The 17,214-nt window shown below is 56.3% G+C and overlaps 1 protein-coding gene and 1 non-coding gene across 3 annotated transcripts; both read left to right on the forward strand.

Annotated features, from left to right (window-relative positions):
- Positions 1-1,945: 1,945 nt before the first annotated feature.
- Positions 1,946-16,920, forward strand: PRRC2A (proline rich coiled-coil 2A). 2 transcript variants are annotated; one of them, XM_006738470.3, is made up of 31 exons: positions 1,947-2,124; positions 3,939-4,113; positions 4,614-4,791; positions 5,160-5,259; positions 5,356-5,428; positions 5,775-5,918; positions 6,078-6,229; positions 6,407-6,486; positions 6,644-6,786; positions 7,106-7,196; positions 7,290-7,506; positions 7,930-8,404; positions 8,835-9,025; positions 9,259-9,550; positions 9,955-10,165; positions 10,368-12,221; positions 12,583-12,857; positions 13,059-13,189; positions 13,419-13,548; positions 13,651-13,736; positions 13,920-14,153; positions 14,288-14,428; positions 14,551-14,619; positions 14,728-14,895; positions 15,064-15,146; positions 15,341-15,551; positions 15,642-15,740; positions 15,869-16,081; positions 16,192-16,286; positions 16,389-16,479; positions 16,598-16,920. In XM_006738470.3, exons 2-31 carry the CDS (start codon positions 4,002-4,004, stop codon positions 16,736-16,738), a joined length of 6,480 nt encoding a protein of 2,159 aa, XP_006738533.2. In that variant the 5' UTR covers positions 1,947-2,124; positions 3,939-4,001; the 3' UTR covers positions 16,739-16,920. The 2 variants fall into 2 exon arrangements, with proteins under 2 accessions (XP_030889574.2, XP_006738533.2); XM_031033714.2 differs by lacking the exons at positions 16,192-16,286; positions 16,389-16,479 and having other exon boundaries at positions 1,946-2,124.
- Positions 4,297-4,427, forward strand: LOC115942723 (small nucleolar RNA SNORA38). Its single transcript, XR_004077315.1, has one exon. It is a non-coding gene; the product is annotated as a small nucleolar RNA SNORA38 (small nucleolar RNA).
- Positions 16,921-17,214: the final 294 nt, after the last annotated feature.

A 17,214-nucleotide genomic window follows, 5' to 3' on the forward strand; every position in this document is an offset into this window, starting at 1 on the left:
AACTGAGAGGCATTGTAGAACTTTGAGCAAGGGAGTCCTTTGAGGCCTCCTTTGAGAAAAGGCCCACTCTGGCTGCAGTGCAGAGAACAGGCAGTAGGGGCAGGGGTAGACTAAAGACAAGTTAGGAGGCTGTAGCTGTAACCCAGGTGAGAGATCAAGGTGGAAGCAGTGTAAGTGAATTGGCTGGATTCTGGATATTTTCTCAAGACAGGAGTTCCTGTCTGCTTGAAAGTGGGGAGTGAAATAAAGAAGGGAGTCCATGAGGATTCCAGGGTTTTTAGCTTAACTATAATTTTTAAATTGCCACCAACTGAGATGATGAAGGCTGTGGAGAGAGCAAATTTTGAGGGTCTGGAAATCAAATGTTCAGTGTTGGACATACCAAATTTGAAATGATGTTAGATAACCAAGAGGAGATGTCAAGTACATAGCTCTGTATCCAAGTCTGGAGTTTGGGAGAGAGGTCTGCATTTGGGAGTCATCAGCACATGAATGCTATTTCAAGACATGAGACTGATGTCCTTGATACACGCATGCTGGGTAAAAGATTGGGGTGAAGGCTTGACTGGAGTTGGTTTAAGAATGAATGACAGGAGGGAAATTGGTGACAGTGAATATGGATAACTCTTCCAAGAAATTTTGCTGTGGTAGGTGACCAGGGAGAGGGGGACAAGAGAATCATTTTGAATGCTTAAGAACTGAAGTCATCTCAACTATCTTAATGTGCCTCAGGATAAAACTGTTATTGGATTCTTGCTAATTTTTCTGATCTCATTTTCCATAATGGACAGGCAGTCTCTTTAGTCACAACAGCTGAGAGGCACGGGTCCCTAAAACCATGCCTCTGCTCATCAGTTCACTGGGCCTGAGCTGTGCACCGTCTCCTCAAACTTGGCTAAATCCTAACTAGTTCTTCACATTTAAAAAGATCCACGTTTTTCTAGAAGCATTTCTGAACTTCCTCAGGCAGGATCTGATTTTATTCCTCTACTTTCATAATATATTGTGGATATCTCTCACGCCTTCGAAGCAGTTGTCGAATGATTTGCTGAACGGGTAGCCGGTCTGACAGGAGCACAGTAATTAGAGACAAAGGAGGGAACTAGTACCACATTTCGTAGAATGAAACCCATGTGAAGAGAATACAAACTGCCAATAGTATCAGATATACAAATATATTCATGAAAATTATAGGTTATAAAATTAAATGTCTTAGTCATTGGTTGCCGATATGTTGATCGAAGAGGTCATTCCTACCCTATCTTTGTTCAAATGATTTGCATGTATTATGCAAATAAATAGAACTAGCAAAAGAATGCCTACACCGCACGGGGCCGACGATACACTCCCCTGGACCCCAGGATTGGCCTATCCACTTCATTTGCACGACGTGATTTAATAACTAGAAGGCCCCGCCTCTTTGATGCTTTCACCTCTCGGGAATGGACGCGTGAGTCGGGACTCTTCCCTGGTTACGTAAGCCCCGCCCTCCGGCAGCTAACCCTTTCCGCCCCGTGCTCTCGCTCCATCTCCGCTGAAAGCACTGCCAGTCTTGCATCGTTTCCTTCCACTCTCCGCGTCCCTACGTCTCTCCGCTCCCATCTTTCCACGAACGCACAACGCACGCTCCGCCCCTTCCCCCCGCCCCCATTAGTCGTGCAAATTCTGCGCCCTAACCGCCCGGCCGACAGGCACTGCATTCCCGCCCCCTCTACGCGTCTTAACGGCCGACGCCGGGGGCGCGTCTCTTTAGCCAACCGGCGTCCTAGCGCCTGAAAGTCCCTCCTCTTTATGCAAAGAACCTATGCCTGCTCCGCACGCCCTGCTTTTTTTTTTAAACAAGGACAGCCCTCGAAGCAAAGAGGGATAGGGTACAAGGTGCCCCGCCCTTTATGCAAATTAGGGGGCGTGTCATGCGTTGAGGAAGGCGGGAGGTGGGGGGGGTGCTCCCGGGGGCGGCGGTTGCCCGGATGGGCCGTTAGTCGGAGCCCAGCCGCGGAGTGAGCGAGGGAGACGGGAGGAGCCGATCCCGGCGCCATCCGCCGCCATCCGCCCCCACCCCACCGCCATCCCACCTCGGGGAGCCCCTAGGCCCCGGTCCCGGACCCCCGCGCACCCGGCCAGGTGAGTCTGGGGAGCCGAGTGCTAAGGCCCTTTTCCGGCGCGGGAGCGGTCGTGGCGGCGGCGGCGGCGGCGGTGGTGGCGGGCCGGGGGGAGGAGAAGCTGCCATTAGCCGCCGCCATTTTGTCCTCCTGCTGCCGGGGCTTGACTGCCCCTCCCCCTCTGATACCCCAGCTTGGTACCCGCACCTCCAACCCCTCACACAGAGTCTGTGGCCTGCCCCTAACCACCCACATTCCTGGCTTTATGGGGCGACCCCCTCTCCTGGGCCCCTAACTTCCCAACCTCAGCTGCGCTCTTGGCCTCTTCACCCCAATCTGTGAGTCCCCTTCCCCGCCGCCAGTCTGGGGTGGGCCGCGCCCGCCGATCTTCGGAGAGTCTCCTTTCTTCCATATTGGGCCACCCTGCCATCACCCAGTGCTTGTATTTCCCATTCTTGACGCCCTTCTTCGCGTCGAGTCACTCCCACCCTGGAACCCTGCTTTTATTCTACATGTTTGCTTTCTACGTTCCTCAGTCTTTCTCTGCTTTTTCATTTTTCTTATTTCTTCTCTGTCTCAACCCCCCCTTTTTTTCTTGGGTCTCCTGACATTGCCCTCTTACTTCGCTCTGTATCTTTTCTTTACCATTTCTGGTTAAGTGTATTATTTCCCAGCTGCTTTCGTGTTGATCCTCTTTTATTAGTGTTACTCCACATTTGTCTATCCCCTTTTTATTCATGTATTTATTTTTCGAAGATTGGAGTCTTTAAACACCTACAGGGCAACCCCCACTCCTTCATCTTACCGGTCTTAAAGTTTTCCCTGTTTTTCATCCTGATTTTACCCAGTTTTTATCGTGGGCCTGCCTGGATTTCCCACCACCTCCCATCTCTTTCCTGTACGCCATTCCTTCCTATAAATGAATGCCTGGTCACTCAGGAACCAACTGACGATGCAGAGTTTGGCCTGCTTGGGGAGGAAGGGATATTGGGGAAAGAAATGACTGCTGATGGCTGTTCTTACTGGGAGTAGGAAAATGAAGTTGGTTCTGGCTTTGGCCCCGTGGTTACAGAGTGTGCTTGAGGTGGCTCCATAATGTTTTGTTTTTCTCATATCTGCATAGGGTAAGCCAGAGCCCACCAGTGTTTTCATCTGGAGACCAGATTTTTTCCAGGAGCTGGGATGGGGGGAAGTGTAGGAAAAAATGGGGTGAATATTCCAAATACTTGGGGTCTGTAGCCTGGGAGTATGTAGAGCCCCAATTCCACGAGGAATTATCTGGCACTAGCCCCTAGTCTGGCTGAGCAAGCTCATAAAATCGTTAAACTCCCGGCATACCTTCGTGCAGACCTCCCCAGATGGGAGCGAGGCTGCTGGGAAAGGAACCTGGGGCACAGTTAGGGAGCTGGTGTCTAATAAGTCAGGGATTGAAAGCTCTGTTTTTTGCAGGATGGAGCTGTCTGCCTCTTTCTGGTTTTCTCTGGGGCTGGGACTTGCCATGTTTTATCATACATCTCTGGAATGCTTTTTGTGGAGGGGGAAGAGATTATTACTTGGAATAATGAAGAAGCGGCTATCCTTTACAGACTGGCACAAAAGGAAGTGTGTGTCTACTACTAGGAGCATACCAGATTTTTTATTTGGATTTCCTTGGCAAGAGGTGTCTGGGGGAAAGAGGGACCATGGCATTTGGACTCTGGGAGTTGCTTAAAGGGACGGGGAGTTTGAATAGGCTGGAGGAAAAGACATCAGAGGGCCAAGTGTCTGGGCCCCTAAGGAAAATGCAAAGGAGCATCTAGGGAGCAGAGACTGAAACACTTGGTGTCTGGCCCACAGGCTCCGGCACGTTTTGGGGGAGGTGCCTGCAGGACCCAACCTACTCAATGAGCTTCCAGCGCAATGTCCGATCGCTCGGGGCCGACTGCCAAGGGGAAGGATGGAAAGAAGTATTCCTCGCTCAACCTGTTTGATACGTATAAGGGCAAGTCCTTAGAGATCCAGAAACCCGCTGGTGAGGGTCCTGCCAAGATGTTCCTAATTTCTAGAGGCTGGGCATGAATGGGGCATACATTTTAAAGCTTTCTGAAGGGAAATGGTTATAGTACAAGTATCAAAAGACTACAGGAACACTAGAGACTCCCAGCTTTATCTTGGGTCCCGTAGGGAACGTTGGGCTTTGGATGAACACCAGTGACCCTCCTACAAAGGCGTGTCTGTAGTTCCCTGTCTTTGGACACGTAAGAATTGGAGGCAAAGAAATGTGGATTTGGAGAAGCCTGGGGCCAGCTTGCTCCCTGCAGGCTCAAGGTGAACCATCCAACAAAGAAGCATCAAGTGTAATACATCTTAGTGTTTGGAGTGGAATTTCAGAGATTGCTGAGGGCAAAGGAAGGAGGGGTTTCTAAAAGAAGTTTGGTAATAAGACATTGAGGAGGTACAAATGGGGCCTAGGGTAGGAAGCTGTCCGATCACCCATGTGGGGTGTTCTTCACCCTCCCATCTTTTCTCCAGTTGCCCCTCGCCATGGCCTGCAGAGTCTCGGGAAAGTTGCCATTGCCCGGCGTATGCCACCCCCAGCCAACCTTCCAAGCCTGAAAGCCGAGAACAAAGGCAATGACCCCAACGTCTCATTAGTGCCGAAAGACGGAACAGGATGGGCAAGCAAACAGGAGCAGTCCGACCCCAAGAGGTAGACAGAGGTCTGGGGAACCTAGAGTGATGACCATTTTAACTTCGAACCTCAGGACGGATTGGGGCTTGGTCTAGCCCAGCCACATAAGATCCAGAGACCGAGGGAAGCCTCGGTCTTTCTTGGTTATTCCAGGGCTCCTATTAGGGGACTAAGGAATTACACTTTTAGCTTTCTGTAGAAGGTAGAAGGAAGGGATCAACAAACAGGTGACAGCCTACACGGGGTGACTAAGTTATGGTATTTTGTCACAATACTTGTGAATAGTAACAAATGGGCTTGGGTTCACTTCCTGTCCTCCACCAATTGGACAAGTAGGGGAGGCATCTCAGGTCCTGGATAACCTTCGTGTCCTACCATCCCCTTAGTTCCGATGCCTCAACCGCTCAGCCGCCGGAATCGCAGCCACTGCCGGCTTCACAGACGCCTGCCTCCAACCAACAGAAACGACCCCCAGCAGCCCCCGAGGTATGTGAAGAACTGGATGGTACTGAAGGCTGGGAGCAAGAATGGTTTGTAGTTCTACCACCCACAGCACCATTTATTATTTCTCTGCTTTCCCAGAACACTCCTTCGGTTCCAAGCGGGGTAAAGTCCTGGGCACAAGCCAGTGTCACCCATGGAGCACATGGAGATGGTGAGTGCAGGGCTGCTTGGGGAGCTTGCTCTCTGCGCTGTGGTAGGCAGGAGCCCTGCACTATACCTTCAGCAGAGTGTTCTTGGTTCTCAATGACTAAATTTTGGGCCCCATACTCGGTTTCATGGGCTACATGAGCAAGTTCGTTTCTGTCTTACGTGAGGCTGATGGGGATGTCCCAGGACTGACCTTGTTTATTGGGAAATGAGTACACAGTGCATAGGGGGTGAGTTTGAAAGTAGGAATTTGATGGTCTGGTATTACCAGAGCCTTCGATTTTTGTGGTAAATTCTCAGTAAATACGGTTTTTTGGTATTTTTTGGTCTGCTACTCTGCACCCCAACAGGTGGAAGGGCATCAAGCCTACTGTCACGATTCTCTCGAGAGGAATTTCCGACCCTGCAGGCGGCTGGCGACCAGGACAAGGCTGCCAAGGAAAGGGAGTCTGCCGAACAGTCGTCTGGGCCCGGACCAAGCCTCCGCCCCCAAAGTGAGTGGTTGTCATTTGTGAGTTGAGTGGGTGGGTGAGTGGTTGGTTAGGTTTTGGCCAGAACAGTACCTTACTCCATTTCAGAGTTAAGTGCTGGTTTATTCACCTTTTCCCCATCATTTTTAGTTCTGTTCTGTCTTTGCCATTTCCAAAATACAGATTCTACAACTTGGAGGGACGGAGGTGGGCGTGGCCCTGATGAGCTGGAGGGCTCAGACTCCAAACTTCATCACAGCCATGATCCCCGGGGGGCGCTACAGCCTTCGGGCCCACCCCAGTTCCCTCCCTACCGCGGAATGATGCCGCCCTTCGTGAGTATCTTGTTCTGGAGTGGTTGCACTTGGAAGCTAGAGAGTTAGCAACTAGGACTTAGCTTTTGGAGGAGACGGAAAGAAAGCAGGGGCCTATGATAGAGAGAAGGATGAAAGGTTTAGGGAGCTGGTTGCATATTTGACCCTCTAAGCATCTGGTGTTGGGCCATTTTGCAGATGTATCCCCCATATCTCCCGTTCCCTCCGCCCTATGGACCCCAGGGGCCTTACCGATACCCTACTCCTGATGGGCCCAGGTGAGTAATCCAGGTCTGGGATTGGATTCTGGTTGGGGACAGGGGAAGCCTCTTAGAAAGGGAGATGGTCTTCTGGCCCAGAGGCTTGAGTCTTGTATGTGGTTCGACAACATGCCATCTTTGACACTCTCTCTCCCATTTGTCTTTTCACACGCAGCCGTTTCCCCCGTGTGGCGGGCCCTCGGGGTTCAGGGCCGCCAATGCGCCTTGTAGAGCCTGTAGGTCGGCCTTCAATTCTTAAAGAGGATAACCTCAAAGAGTTTGACCAGTTGGACCAGGAGAATGATGATGGTTGGGCAGGTTAGTGCATATGAAGGATGAAGCGTTTTGGTCTCAGAAGTCAAAATCTGATAAATAAATAGGGGATTGTGTGGGAGAAATTGTGTGGGAGAAAGGGAGACACTGAAGGGTAGGGCATACACATGGCGGAAAGCCAAGTTCTGGTAAAGAACTGAGAGGTGTGGGAATGCCAAGACTCACAGTGCGGCTTCGTGCAGAGGCGGGTTGGTGTTGGGAGTGCATCGCACTACATGATACCAGATCCTTTCCTGTGTTCCAGAAGTGATCTGAGGTTGGAGAGCAGAATGCTTGGCTTACCGCTTTTCATTTTTCCCCATAGGGGCCCACGAAGAGGTCGACTACACTGAAAAGCTCAAGTTCAGTGATGAGGAAGACGGGCGAGACTCCGATGAGGAGGGAGCTGAGGGCCAGTGAGTTAGGGGGCTCAGTTTCTCTCGCAGTAATACCCTCTTAAAGGAGCTGGTTTCCAGCTGATTTTAATTCCACTGTTGGTCTGCTCACAGCAAGGAGTCCCAATCAGCTGCTGGTGAGGAACGGCCCCCTGAAGCAGATGGCAAAAAGGGCAACTCCCCCGGCAGCGAACCGCCCCCTCCCAAGACGGCCTGGGCAGAGACCTCTCGGCCTCCAGAGACAGAGCCGGGGCCTCCTGCCCCAAAGCCTCCCCCACCCCCACCTCACCGGGGCCCCGCTGGGAACTGGGGCCCCCCTGGGGACTACCCAGTGAGTGTCTACAATGAGGGCTTGAGAAGGGTCAGTTGTGGGAGATGAGTGTTGGCTGAGAAGTTGAAGCACTAATAATAGAGGAAGCTGGGGGGAGGGTCAGGAATGGGCTACAGGAAGTGTAAAGCAGTGGAGCATCTCTGAAAAGCATCCAGAGCATCTCTGGAACGTCTTTGGTTACGGGAGTCTGGGTTAAAAGAAATCGGGATGCTAGTGAGGAAGAACGAGGAGGCCTGGGTGTTCGGGTCTCTGAAAGGAGAGAGGAAACGGGTAAGATTAGGATGAGTTTTTCCCTACCCAAAGAGGCTCCCAACCCAAGGCCAGTGCCTGCCCCCACAGCTAGAGTGAGTTGGTCAGTCTGTGAAAAAGACAAGAAATCTGACGACTAACACCTCTGGCCCTGCCGGGTCTGCCCATTGACAGGATCGGGGGGTCCCTCCCTGCAAGCCCCCAGCACCCGAAGACGAGGATGAGGCCTGGCGGCAGCGGCGAAAACAGTCTTCATCTGAGATCTCCCTGGCTGTGGAGCGGGCCCGGCGCCGGCGAGAAGAGGAGGAGCGTCGCATGCAGGAGGAGCGCCGGGCAGCCTGCGCCGAAAAGCTCAAGCGACTTGATGAGAAGTTTGGGGCGCCTGACAAGCGGCTCAAAGCAGAGCCTGCTGGCCCACCTGCTGCTCCTCCCGCCCCAGCTCCGCCACCTGTAGTCCCCAAAGAACTCTCTGCACCTCCAGCTCCTCCACCAGCACCAACCCCAACACCAGAAAAAGAACCGGAAGAGCAGACCCAGGCCCCTCCTGCCCAGCCCACGCCCGCTGCAGGTGTGGTTCCGGCTCCCACACCAGCCAGCGGTGGCGGCGGCCCTGGTAGTACGGGCGGCGGCAGCTTCGAAGCCAGCGCAGGTATGGAGATGGCGACAGGGCACGCCCGGGCATCCTAGTTCTCTCTCGGGGCCGAGGGCACGGGTGGTAAGCATGGGAGGAGATGAAGCAGAAGGCAGTGGTTTCGGTGCATCGGATTGTCAGTGGTGGAGGACCAGAGGGGTCCCTTTGCTCGTACGGGTATTTAAGGAGAGGGAGGTTTTCCTCTCGGAGCTCCTGGATAAGCAGTAACCTGAGAGCACTTTCCGAAAGCTCAGCACGGAGCGAGACTAAAGACAGGGTCTGTTGCTTTGGTGGTTTCATGGGCAGTTCGCACCACCATCATTGGCTCTTGGAGTAAGCGCTTAGCTTTCAGGGAGGCTGCTGGAGGTGAGGGCGGAGCTCGTGGGGCTATTCGTGGCAGGTCTTGGGGGATTGGGTCACTCTGAGGATTATCTTTTTGTCGATGCAGTGGAACCCCAACTGCCCTCAAAAGAGGCTTCTGAACAACCAGAAGAGGTTCTCTCTCCTGCTACGACTCCGGCCCCAAAGGTGGAACCCAAGGGTGATGGGGTTGGCCCCCCCCGGCAGCCCGCCAGTCAGGGCTTGGGCTACCCTAAATACCAGAAGTCGTTGCCGCCGCGGTTCCAGCGCCAGCAGCAGGTGAGAGGCTGCTCTCCCCCGATAAGAGTGGTCCCCTCCTTGGCTCCCCCGTGCATCCCGTTCAGGGGGTGCCTTCCGGGTCCCTCTACTGCTTCTGTCTCTGGTGTGTCACACAGGTGTCCATCCAGTGCTAGTGTCTGTCGCGTGCGTGTGTTAGCTTTGCTTCTGGCCTTGTTGCCTGCGGGGCAGGCCCGGGGCCCTGATGCCCCCGGCCCCCCGCTGTCCTCCCCCAGGAGCAGCTCTTGAAGCAGCAGCAGCAGTGGCAGCAGCACCAACAGGGTTCCGCCCCAGCCACCCCGGTACCACCGTCCCCACCGCAGCCCGTGACCATGGGGGCAGTGCCGGCTCCACAGGCTCCGCCCCCGCCCCCCAAGGCCCTGTATCCAGGTGCGCTGGGCCGGCCCCCACCCATGCCCCCGATGAACTTTGATCCCCGCTGGATGATGATACCTCCTTATGTGGACCCCCGGCTCCTCCAGGGCCGGCCCCCTCTGGACTTCTACCCTCCTGGTGTGCACCCCTCTGGTAAGGGCCCTTGAGGGGGGCGGGTAGGGGACACCGCAGTCCTGGGAAGTGGCTACACGCATCTCACTGTGTAGATGAAGGGTCATGGGTGAAGGAGGAGGAGGGTACATGCTTAGTGTTGCTGCGAGCACCCTTCATTTCAGGAATGGCCTTGGGAAAGAAAGAGTGGGCTTTCATTGGCCAGGATTTACTTAGGTTCATCGATTGATTTGTAGAGAAGCTGAGTGGATATGGATAAGATAATTCTTTAAGGAGAGCGTGTCAGGCTCAGGCTTGCCAGGAATAAGAGATGGAGAAGTTGACGTCGACATGACTGACAGAAGTAGAATGGGGAGATGCTTTTTGAGCTGGAGGGCCTGTCATATAGGAGAGGGTTAGCTTTCTCATCCCTTTTGTTTTCTTAGGCTTAGTTCCCCGGGAGCGCTCAGACAGTGGGGGTTCAAGCTCAGAACCGTTTGAGCGCCACGCACCTCCTCTGTTACGGGACCGGGGCACCCCACCAGTGGATCCAAAGTTGGCCTGGGTAGGAGATGTCTTCACCACCACACCCACCGATCCCCGCCCTCTTACCTCCCCACTGCGCCAGGCTGCCGATGAGGATGACAAGGGGATGCGGTGAGTCTGTAGCGGATGTGGGTGCATTTGCCAGTGAAAGGACTTGGGTTAGGAGAAAAGGTTCTTTGGATTATTGGTGAGGTGACAGGAATAACGTAAGAGAAGTGTCGGGGTGGTAATAGAGTGTTCTCTTTCTGCACCTAGTTCGGTTTTCCTCATTCTAAGATACTTAATTTCCACTTTTTTCTGTGTCTCTTTTTAGGAGCGAGACGCCTCCAGGACCTCCCCCGCCACCCTATCTGGCCAGTTACCCAGGCTTTCCTGAGAATGGAGCCACTGGGCCCCCGATCCCTCGCTTCCCTCTGGATGAACCAGCTCCCCCAGGGCCCCGTCCACTCCCCTGGCCCCCAGGCAATGATGAAGCCACCAAGGTACAAGCTCCGCCACCCAAGAAGGAAAGCCCCAAGGAGGAGACCCCGCAGCTGACGGGGCCAGAAGCCGGCCGAAAGCCCAGCCGCACAGTTGGAGGCCAAGGCCCCCCTCCACCTCGCAGAGAGAGCCGCACTGAGACCCGCTGGGGCCCTCGCCCAGGCAGCAGTCGTCGTGGGATCCCTCCAGAGGAACCAGGGGCCCCTCCCCGCCGGGCTGGGCCTATAAAGAAGCCCCTACCACCTGCGAAAGCCGAAGAGCTGCCTCCCAAGCCACTGGAGCAGGGCGATGAAAGCCCCAGGGCTCCAAAGCCAGAGCTCCTCAAGACGGCGAAGGGGAAGATGGGGGTCCCCAGGGAGATCCCACCCAGTGGGAATCTTTCCCCTGCCCCAAGGCTCCGGAGGGATTACTCCTATGAAAGAGTGGGTCCTGCCTCTTGCCGGGGCCGGGGCCGGGGCGAGTATTTTGCCAGAGGGAGGGGTTTTCGGGGGACCTATGGGGGCCGGGGGCGGGGAGCCCGGAGCCGAGAGTTCCGTAGTTACCGAGAGTTCCGGGGAGACGATGGGCGTGCAGGCGGGGCAGGGGGACCAAACCAGCCCCCAGCACCTCGAGGCCGCACTGCCAGCGAGACGCGAAGCGAGGGTTCAGAGTACGAAGAAATCCCCAAGCGGCGCCGGCAGCGGGGCTCAGAAACGGGCAGTGAGACCCATGAGAGCGATCTGGCCCCCTCAGACAAGGAGGCTCCCCCGCCCAAGGAAGGAGTGCTCACCCAAGTCCCTCTTCCTCCTCCACCATTGGGAGCCCCTCCTTCGCCAGCCCCAGCCCGCTTTTCCACCGCCCGAGGTGGGCGCGTCTTCACTCCCAGAGGAGTGCCATCCCGTCGGGGCCGGGGGGGCGGGCGGCCCCCTCCACCTGTTTGTCCAGGCTGGAGCCCTCCCACCAAGTCCCTGGTTCCTAAGAAGCCTCCATCAGCTCCTTTGCCACCCAGTAAGGAGCCTTTGAAAGAGAAACTGATCCCAGGGCCTCTGTCCCCCGTGGCCCGGGGAGGCGGCAGTGGGGGCGGCAGCGTGGCCATGGGTGTGGAAGATGGGGAGCGGCCCCGACGGAGGCGGCACGGGAGGGCTCAGCAGCAGGACAAACCACCTCGGTTCCGGAGGCTGAAGCAGGAACGGGAGAATGCTGCCAGGGGGGCAGAGGGCAAGCCCTCTTCCCTAGCCCTTCCAGCCACCGCCTCTGGAGCAGAGGAGACCGCGTCCGGGCCCCTGCCCCCTCGCCGCGCAGCTGCCAAGTCTCCGGATCTGTCAAACCAGAACTCCGACCAAGCCAACGAGGAATGGGAGACCGCGTCAGAGAGCAGCGACTTCGCCAGTGAGCGCCGGGGGGACAAGGAGGCTCCCCCACCCGCGCTGCTGGCCCCCAAAGCTGTGGGAACTCCTGGGGGCAGTGGGGGTGGAGCCGGTCCAGGCATTTCAACCATGTCCCGCGGAGAGCTGAGCCAGAGGGCCAAGGATTTGAGCAAGCGGAGCTTCTCGAGTCAGCGGCCAGGCATGGAACGGCAGAACCGGCGCCCGGGCCCCGGCAGCAAGGCTGGCGCTGGCAGCAGCAGCGGAGGTGGCGGGGGACCTGGAGGGAGGACCGGCCCAGGGCGAGGGGACAAGAGGAGCTGGCCCTCTCCGAAGAACCGGAGGTGGGTAGGGTCCGGTCGGGCTGTTGAGTCTGTTCCTGAGGTTAAGCAGTGGGGGAGGGGAGAGCGCCTGAAGGAAAGAGCACGTGGGTGCTGAGGAGTGGCGGGTCAGAGGGCACAGGGGCTGCTAGGCCCCGCACAGCCCCGTCTAGGGAAGGTAACCGGAAAGCAGTTACCGATGGAGCCGGGAGCGTGCACGTATTCTCTGTTCTTCGTTTTCCGCCTCAAAGACCCAGAATTCCTTAGACGTACTTGGAAATACGTGGAGTTTCACAGGGAAGTGGGAGAAGTTGGCGGATTGGACTGGTAGGGAAAGTGTTAATAATTCCGGGAATATTGGAGCTGGGTGCTCTGTTTCCTTCAGCCGACCTCCTGAGGAGCGGCCCCCGGGACTTGCTCTGCCGCCCCCACCGCCCAGCAGTTCTGCTGTCTTCCGCCTGGACCAGGTTATCCACAGCAACCCCGCTGGCATCCAGCAGGCTCTGGCCCAGCTCAGCAGCCGCCAGGGGGGTGCAGCTGCACCAGGGGGGCACCCGAGGCCCAAGCCTGGGCCTCCCCCAGCCCCTCAAGGCCCCTCCCTTCGGCCCCCAACCCGCTACGACGCTCAGAGGGCCGCCACCACCAGCAGTGTCAGTTCGGGTAAGCTGGAGGGGCTAAGGGTGGGAATGTCTCCGTCCACGGAGCAGGTCAGGGGGCAGAGGGGGAGGAGCCTAGCCGGGGGGCCCTGATGCTGGGTGTCTGGACTGAGCAAGGGTGGAAGGACTGGGAAGTGGGCTAACGGGAAAAGCTAGGGTCAGTGATAGAGCAAAGCAGATGCTGATGGATTTTCCCTTTCCCCAGACCCTCAGTTCGAGGAGCCAGGGCTGATGGTGAGGGGGGTGAGCGGGACTCCCCGGGACTCTGCTGGGGTTAATTCCTTCCCCCCAAAACGGCGGGAGCGGCCTCCCAGAAAACCGGAGCTGCTGCAGGAGGTGAGGGATGGAGCTTGAGGTTGTGCTTCACTGCTCTTACTCCTGAAGGTTCTCGCTTACATTTTCTCCATTTCCGTGTTCTCATCGTTGTGTCCTGTCCTTAAATTCTCAGTATTAGTCACTGCCTGTCTCCTGTCTGTCACCTTTTTTGCCACACTCTGGCCCAATCTCTTCCAGTCCCCAGTTCGCACCTCATTCATGTTTTGCCTCTGGCCTTTTTCACCTTTAGGAGTCTTTGCCACCTTCTCATAGCTCTGGATTCTTGGGCCCGAAGCCTGAGGGCCCAGGCCCTCAGGGAGAGTGTAGAGACGCAGGGAAGGAGGCCCTGACCCCTCACATCTGGAACCGTTTACATACTGGTGAGTAAGCCTGGGGGGATGGGGGAGAGCTACGTCAGAGGGCGGAGAGGGCAGGGTGGTCTCGGGACAGTCTCACCCTCTGCTGTCTGGTGCTCTTCGCAGCCACTAGCCGGAAGAGTTACCGGTCTGGCTCCGTGGAGCCCTGGATGGAACCCCTGAGCCCTTTTGAGGACGTGGCTGGAACAGAGGTAAGTGATGATGGGAGGGAGTGTCTGGGTTGGGATTCTTCCCCACCTGTTCTGGGTTGTCTGGGGCTACTCACCTCCGTAGTTAGTTCTCTCCTTTTTTCAGTTTGTGTATTTGTGAGCATCAGTTAGGTGTTGGGGTGCTTTCTACTTTGATTTTGCTAATTGCTTTTCCACTCATCTCAGATGAGTCAGTCTGACAGTGGGGTGGACCTGAGTGGGGACTCTCAGGTGTCGTCAGGTCCCTGCAGCCAGCGAAGTTCCCCTGATGGAGGACTCAAGGGAGCAGCAGAGGGGCCTCCCAAGCGGCCTGGAGGCCCCTCACCCCTGAATGCTGTTCCTGGTGAGGGTCCACCTGGTTCTGAACCCTCTGAACCTCCTAGGAGACGGCCACCTGCTCCCCATGATGGGGACAGAAAGGTAAAAGACCAAGAAAAGAGAAGAGGAATGTTTCTGGGACTCTGACTTTGGCCCCACGTTTGTTTTCTCTTTATCTGTGCCTGTGTGTTCTGGGCATTCCTTCATTTGGGCTTCCTTTTACTTCCCCACCCCAGGAGCTGCCCCGGGAGCAGCCTCTGCCCCCCGGCCCCATTGGCACAGAACGATTGCCGCGGACAGACCGAGGCCCAGAGCCTGGCTCCCTCCGGCCATCCCATCGACCAGGCCCCCCTGTCCAGTTTGGCACCAGTGACAAGGTGTGCATGGGCAGGATCTGAGTATCTCGCGGTGGGTGGAGAGGAAGGGAAGGACTGGAGGTGGGATGTGGGGGATGCACATCTTGAGTCACAGGTCGATCTCCACTGCGTCACTACCACAGGACTCGGACCTGCGCCTAGTGGTCGGAGACAGTTTAAAAGCAGAGAAGGAGCTAGCAGCAGTCACTGAGGTGAGTGGGCGCGTTCGGCGGAAAGGCCTTCAGTTTCTAGGGAAAACGGCTGGGGGTGACCTGGACGTTCAGGAAGCCGACACTGCTCCTGACCAGGCTTCTTCACAGGCCATCCCCATATCCCGAGACTGGGAGCTGCTCCCCACTGCTTCTGCCTCAGCTGAGCCACAATCCAAGAACCTGGGTTCTGGGCACTATGGCCCAGAGCCCAGCTCCTCAGGCCAGCGCTTGTACCCTGAGGTCTTCTACGGCAGTCCCGGGCCTCCCAGTTCGCAGGTAGGTCCTGCTTCCTGTCCCGTGACCCCTTTCTTCTGCTGTCCCTCACAGTCCGGCCTTTCCAGTTTGTGTAGTTGTAAACCGTCATGGCTTTTACTGTAGTAGGTGGGGTGGGCGATCTTTCCTTGACCAGAAAAACTGGAGCTATTCAGCCTTGCCCTCCCACAGGTCTCGGGGGGAGCCATAGACTCTCAGTTACATCCCAACAATGGAGGTTTCCGCCCTGGGACACCCTCCCTTCACCCTTACAGGTAAGAGTAGATGCCCGTTGATCTCAGAAGGAAAGGGGGAACGGAGTTTCCGTGGGAGGGAAGGGGGAAGACCTGTTTCAAAGGTACCAAAAGCTGGTAGACTTAGAACAAAGGAATAAATGATCCTGGTTTCCTGAGTCCTCTCCCTGCACCTGAATTATTATTATTATTTTTTTTTGGTCTTCCTTCTCCAGATCACAGCCCCTGTACCTCCCCCCGGGCCCAGCGCCCCCCTCGGCACTGCTTTCCGGGGTAGCTGTCAAGGGCCAGTTCTTGGATTTCTCCGCACTGCAAGCAGCAGAGCTGGGGAAGTTGCCAGCTGGAGGAATCCTGTACCCTCCACCTTCCTTCCTTTACTCTCCAGCTTTCTGCCCCAGCCCTTTGCCCGACCCACCCTTGCTTCAGGTGAGAGGTGGGCAGGTGCTATGCTTCAGGAGTTGGAAGGGAGGGAATGCTTTTGGGGGAGTTGACATTGGTCCCCGTGGTCCCCAACAGGTGCGCCAGGATCTGCCATCCCCCTCAGATTTTTATTCGACTCCTCTGCAACCTGGTGGCCAAAGTGGCTTCCTCCCCTCAGGGGCCCCTGCTCAGCAGGTACCTCTTGTCATGCCTTTTGCCCTTCATTCTGTTTTTCTATCCAGCCTCTGGCTTTTTTATGTCTCATTGTATTTCTGGTTTTCTGACCTTCTTCCCCGCGCCGCCCCCCCCAATTTCTTCTGCAGATGCTTCTACCCATGGTGGACTCCCAGCTGCCTGTGGTGAACTTTGGCTCCCTGCCAGCAGCACCACCTCCTGCCCCACCGCCCCTCTCTCTGTTACCTGTGGGCCCTGCTCTGCAGCCCCCCAGCCTGGCTGTGCGGCCCCCACCTGCTCCTGCTACTCGGGTGCTGCCTTCACCTGCCAGACCTTTCCCCCCTAGCTTGGGGCGAGCAGAGGTAAGGTACCGGAACTGAAGGGCTGGGGATCTCCCACGAGCTCGGGGTAGGGATTCAGGATCTCAGGAGGAGTTGGGCTAAGAGGAGGCTCATGAATTTGTTTCCTTCAGCTGCACCCAGTGGAACTGAAGCCGTTCCAGGATTATCGGAAACTGAGCAGCAACCTTGGGGGACCCGGGTCGTCACGTACTCCCCCAACTGGAAGGCAAGAAGAGGGAGGGCGATGCAGATTTCCCAGCCTTAATGGCATTCTCAGGGGCCCAGGGAGCAGGTGTCAGGCTTGCCTTCAACAGCCTTCCTCCCGTAGGTCTTTCTCGGGCCTGAATTCCCGTCTCAAGGCCCCGCCTTCTACCTACAGCGGAGTCTTCCGCACCCAGCGCATCGACCTCTACCAGCAGGTGAAGGGAGAGAGCCCTGTGGCCCCAAGTCTGAATCCAAGAGTTACCACCTGAGTTCCTGTCTTTCCATCCCTGGCCTCCCAGTGTGACTGATCCTTGCCCGTGTACTGTCCCCCAGGCCTCCCCACCGGATGCCCTGCGCTGGATGCCGAAGCCCTGGGAGCGGACGGGGCCACCTTCTCGAGAGGGGCCTTCCCGACGGGCAGAGGAGCCTGGGTCCCGAGGGGACAAGGAGCCTGGGTTGCCCCCACCCCGCTGAGGGAGTTCCTCTTGCCCCCCACCCCCCGGGGCTTGTATATAGATTATAAATATATAAGGGGGAAAGGGGTGGGTGGGGAGGGGTTGTGGGGCTGGGGCCTTGCTTCCCCTCCACCCCCTTCCCCTGGTCCCCTATCCCTGGGGCCGTTTGTTAAAAAAGAATAATAAAAGGATTAAAAAATTTTTCTGAAATGATTTTGGGGATGGGTTGGTTGTTTGCAATGCCTTGTAGCAGTACGGTGCCCAGGGATCTGTAGTGGTTTTAGGGAAGTTTGCTGACCCCGGTGATCCGTTCTAACAAGCTACCTCAAAGTTTGTTCGGTTGTATATTGAAGTCTTAGGGACTGGGAGCCAGAGCTGACTCCGGTGAGTGAGGTCTGTTGGCCACTAGGCTGGAGCTGACACGGGGCTGGCCCGACATGTCTGAGGCTTTGGTGGTACATCTAGAAGGTAGCACCCCACCGGGTTGTCAAGCAG

This window comes from Leptonychotes weddellii, chromosome 8 (genome assembly GCF_054177405.1).
Source record: "Leptonychotes weddellii isolate Sample4059 chromosome 8, ASM5417740v2, whole genome shotgun sequence".
In the NCBI taxonomy this organism is placed as follows: Eukaryota; Metazoa; Chordata; class Mammalia; order Carnivora; family Phocidae; genus Leptonychotes; species Leptonychotes weddellii.

What these genes read in the sequence shown, in the direction of transcription:
- PRRC2A (XM_006738470.3), top strand. Translation starts at nt 4,002, where the DNA reads ATGTCCGATCGCTCGGGGCCGACTGCCAAGGGGAAGGATGGAAAGAAG. An exon ending in GCCCCCCTGGGGACTACCCA is followed by an intron (nt 7,507 to 7,929) that starts GTGAGTGTCTAC and finishes GCCCATTGACAG; the next exon opens with GATCGGGGGGTCCCTCCCTG. An exon ending in TCCTGGTGTGCACCCCTCTG is followed by an intron (nt 9,551 to 9,954) that starts GTAAGGGCCCTT and finishes TTGTTTTCTTAG; the next exon opens with GCTTAGTTCCCCGGGAGCGC.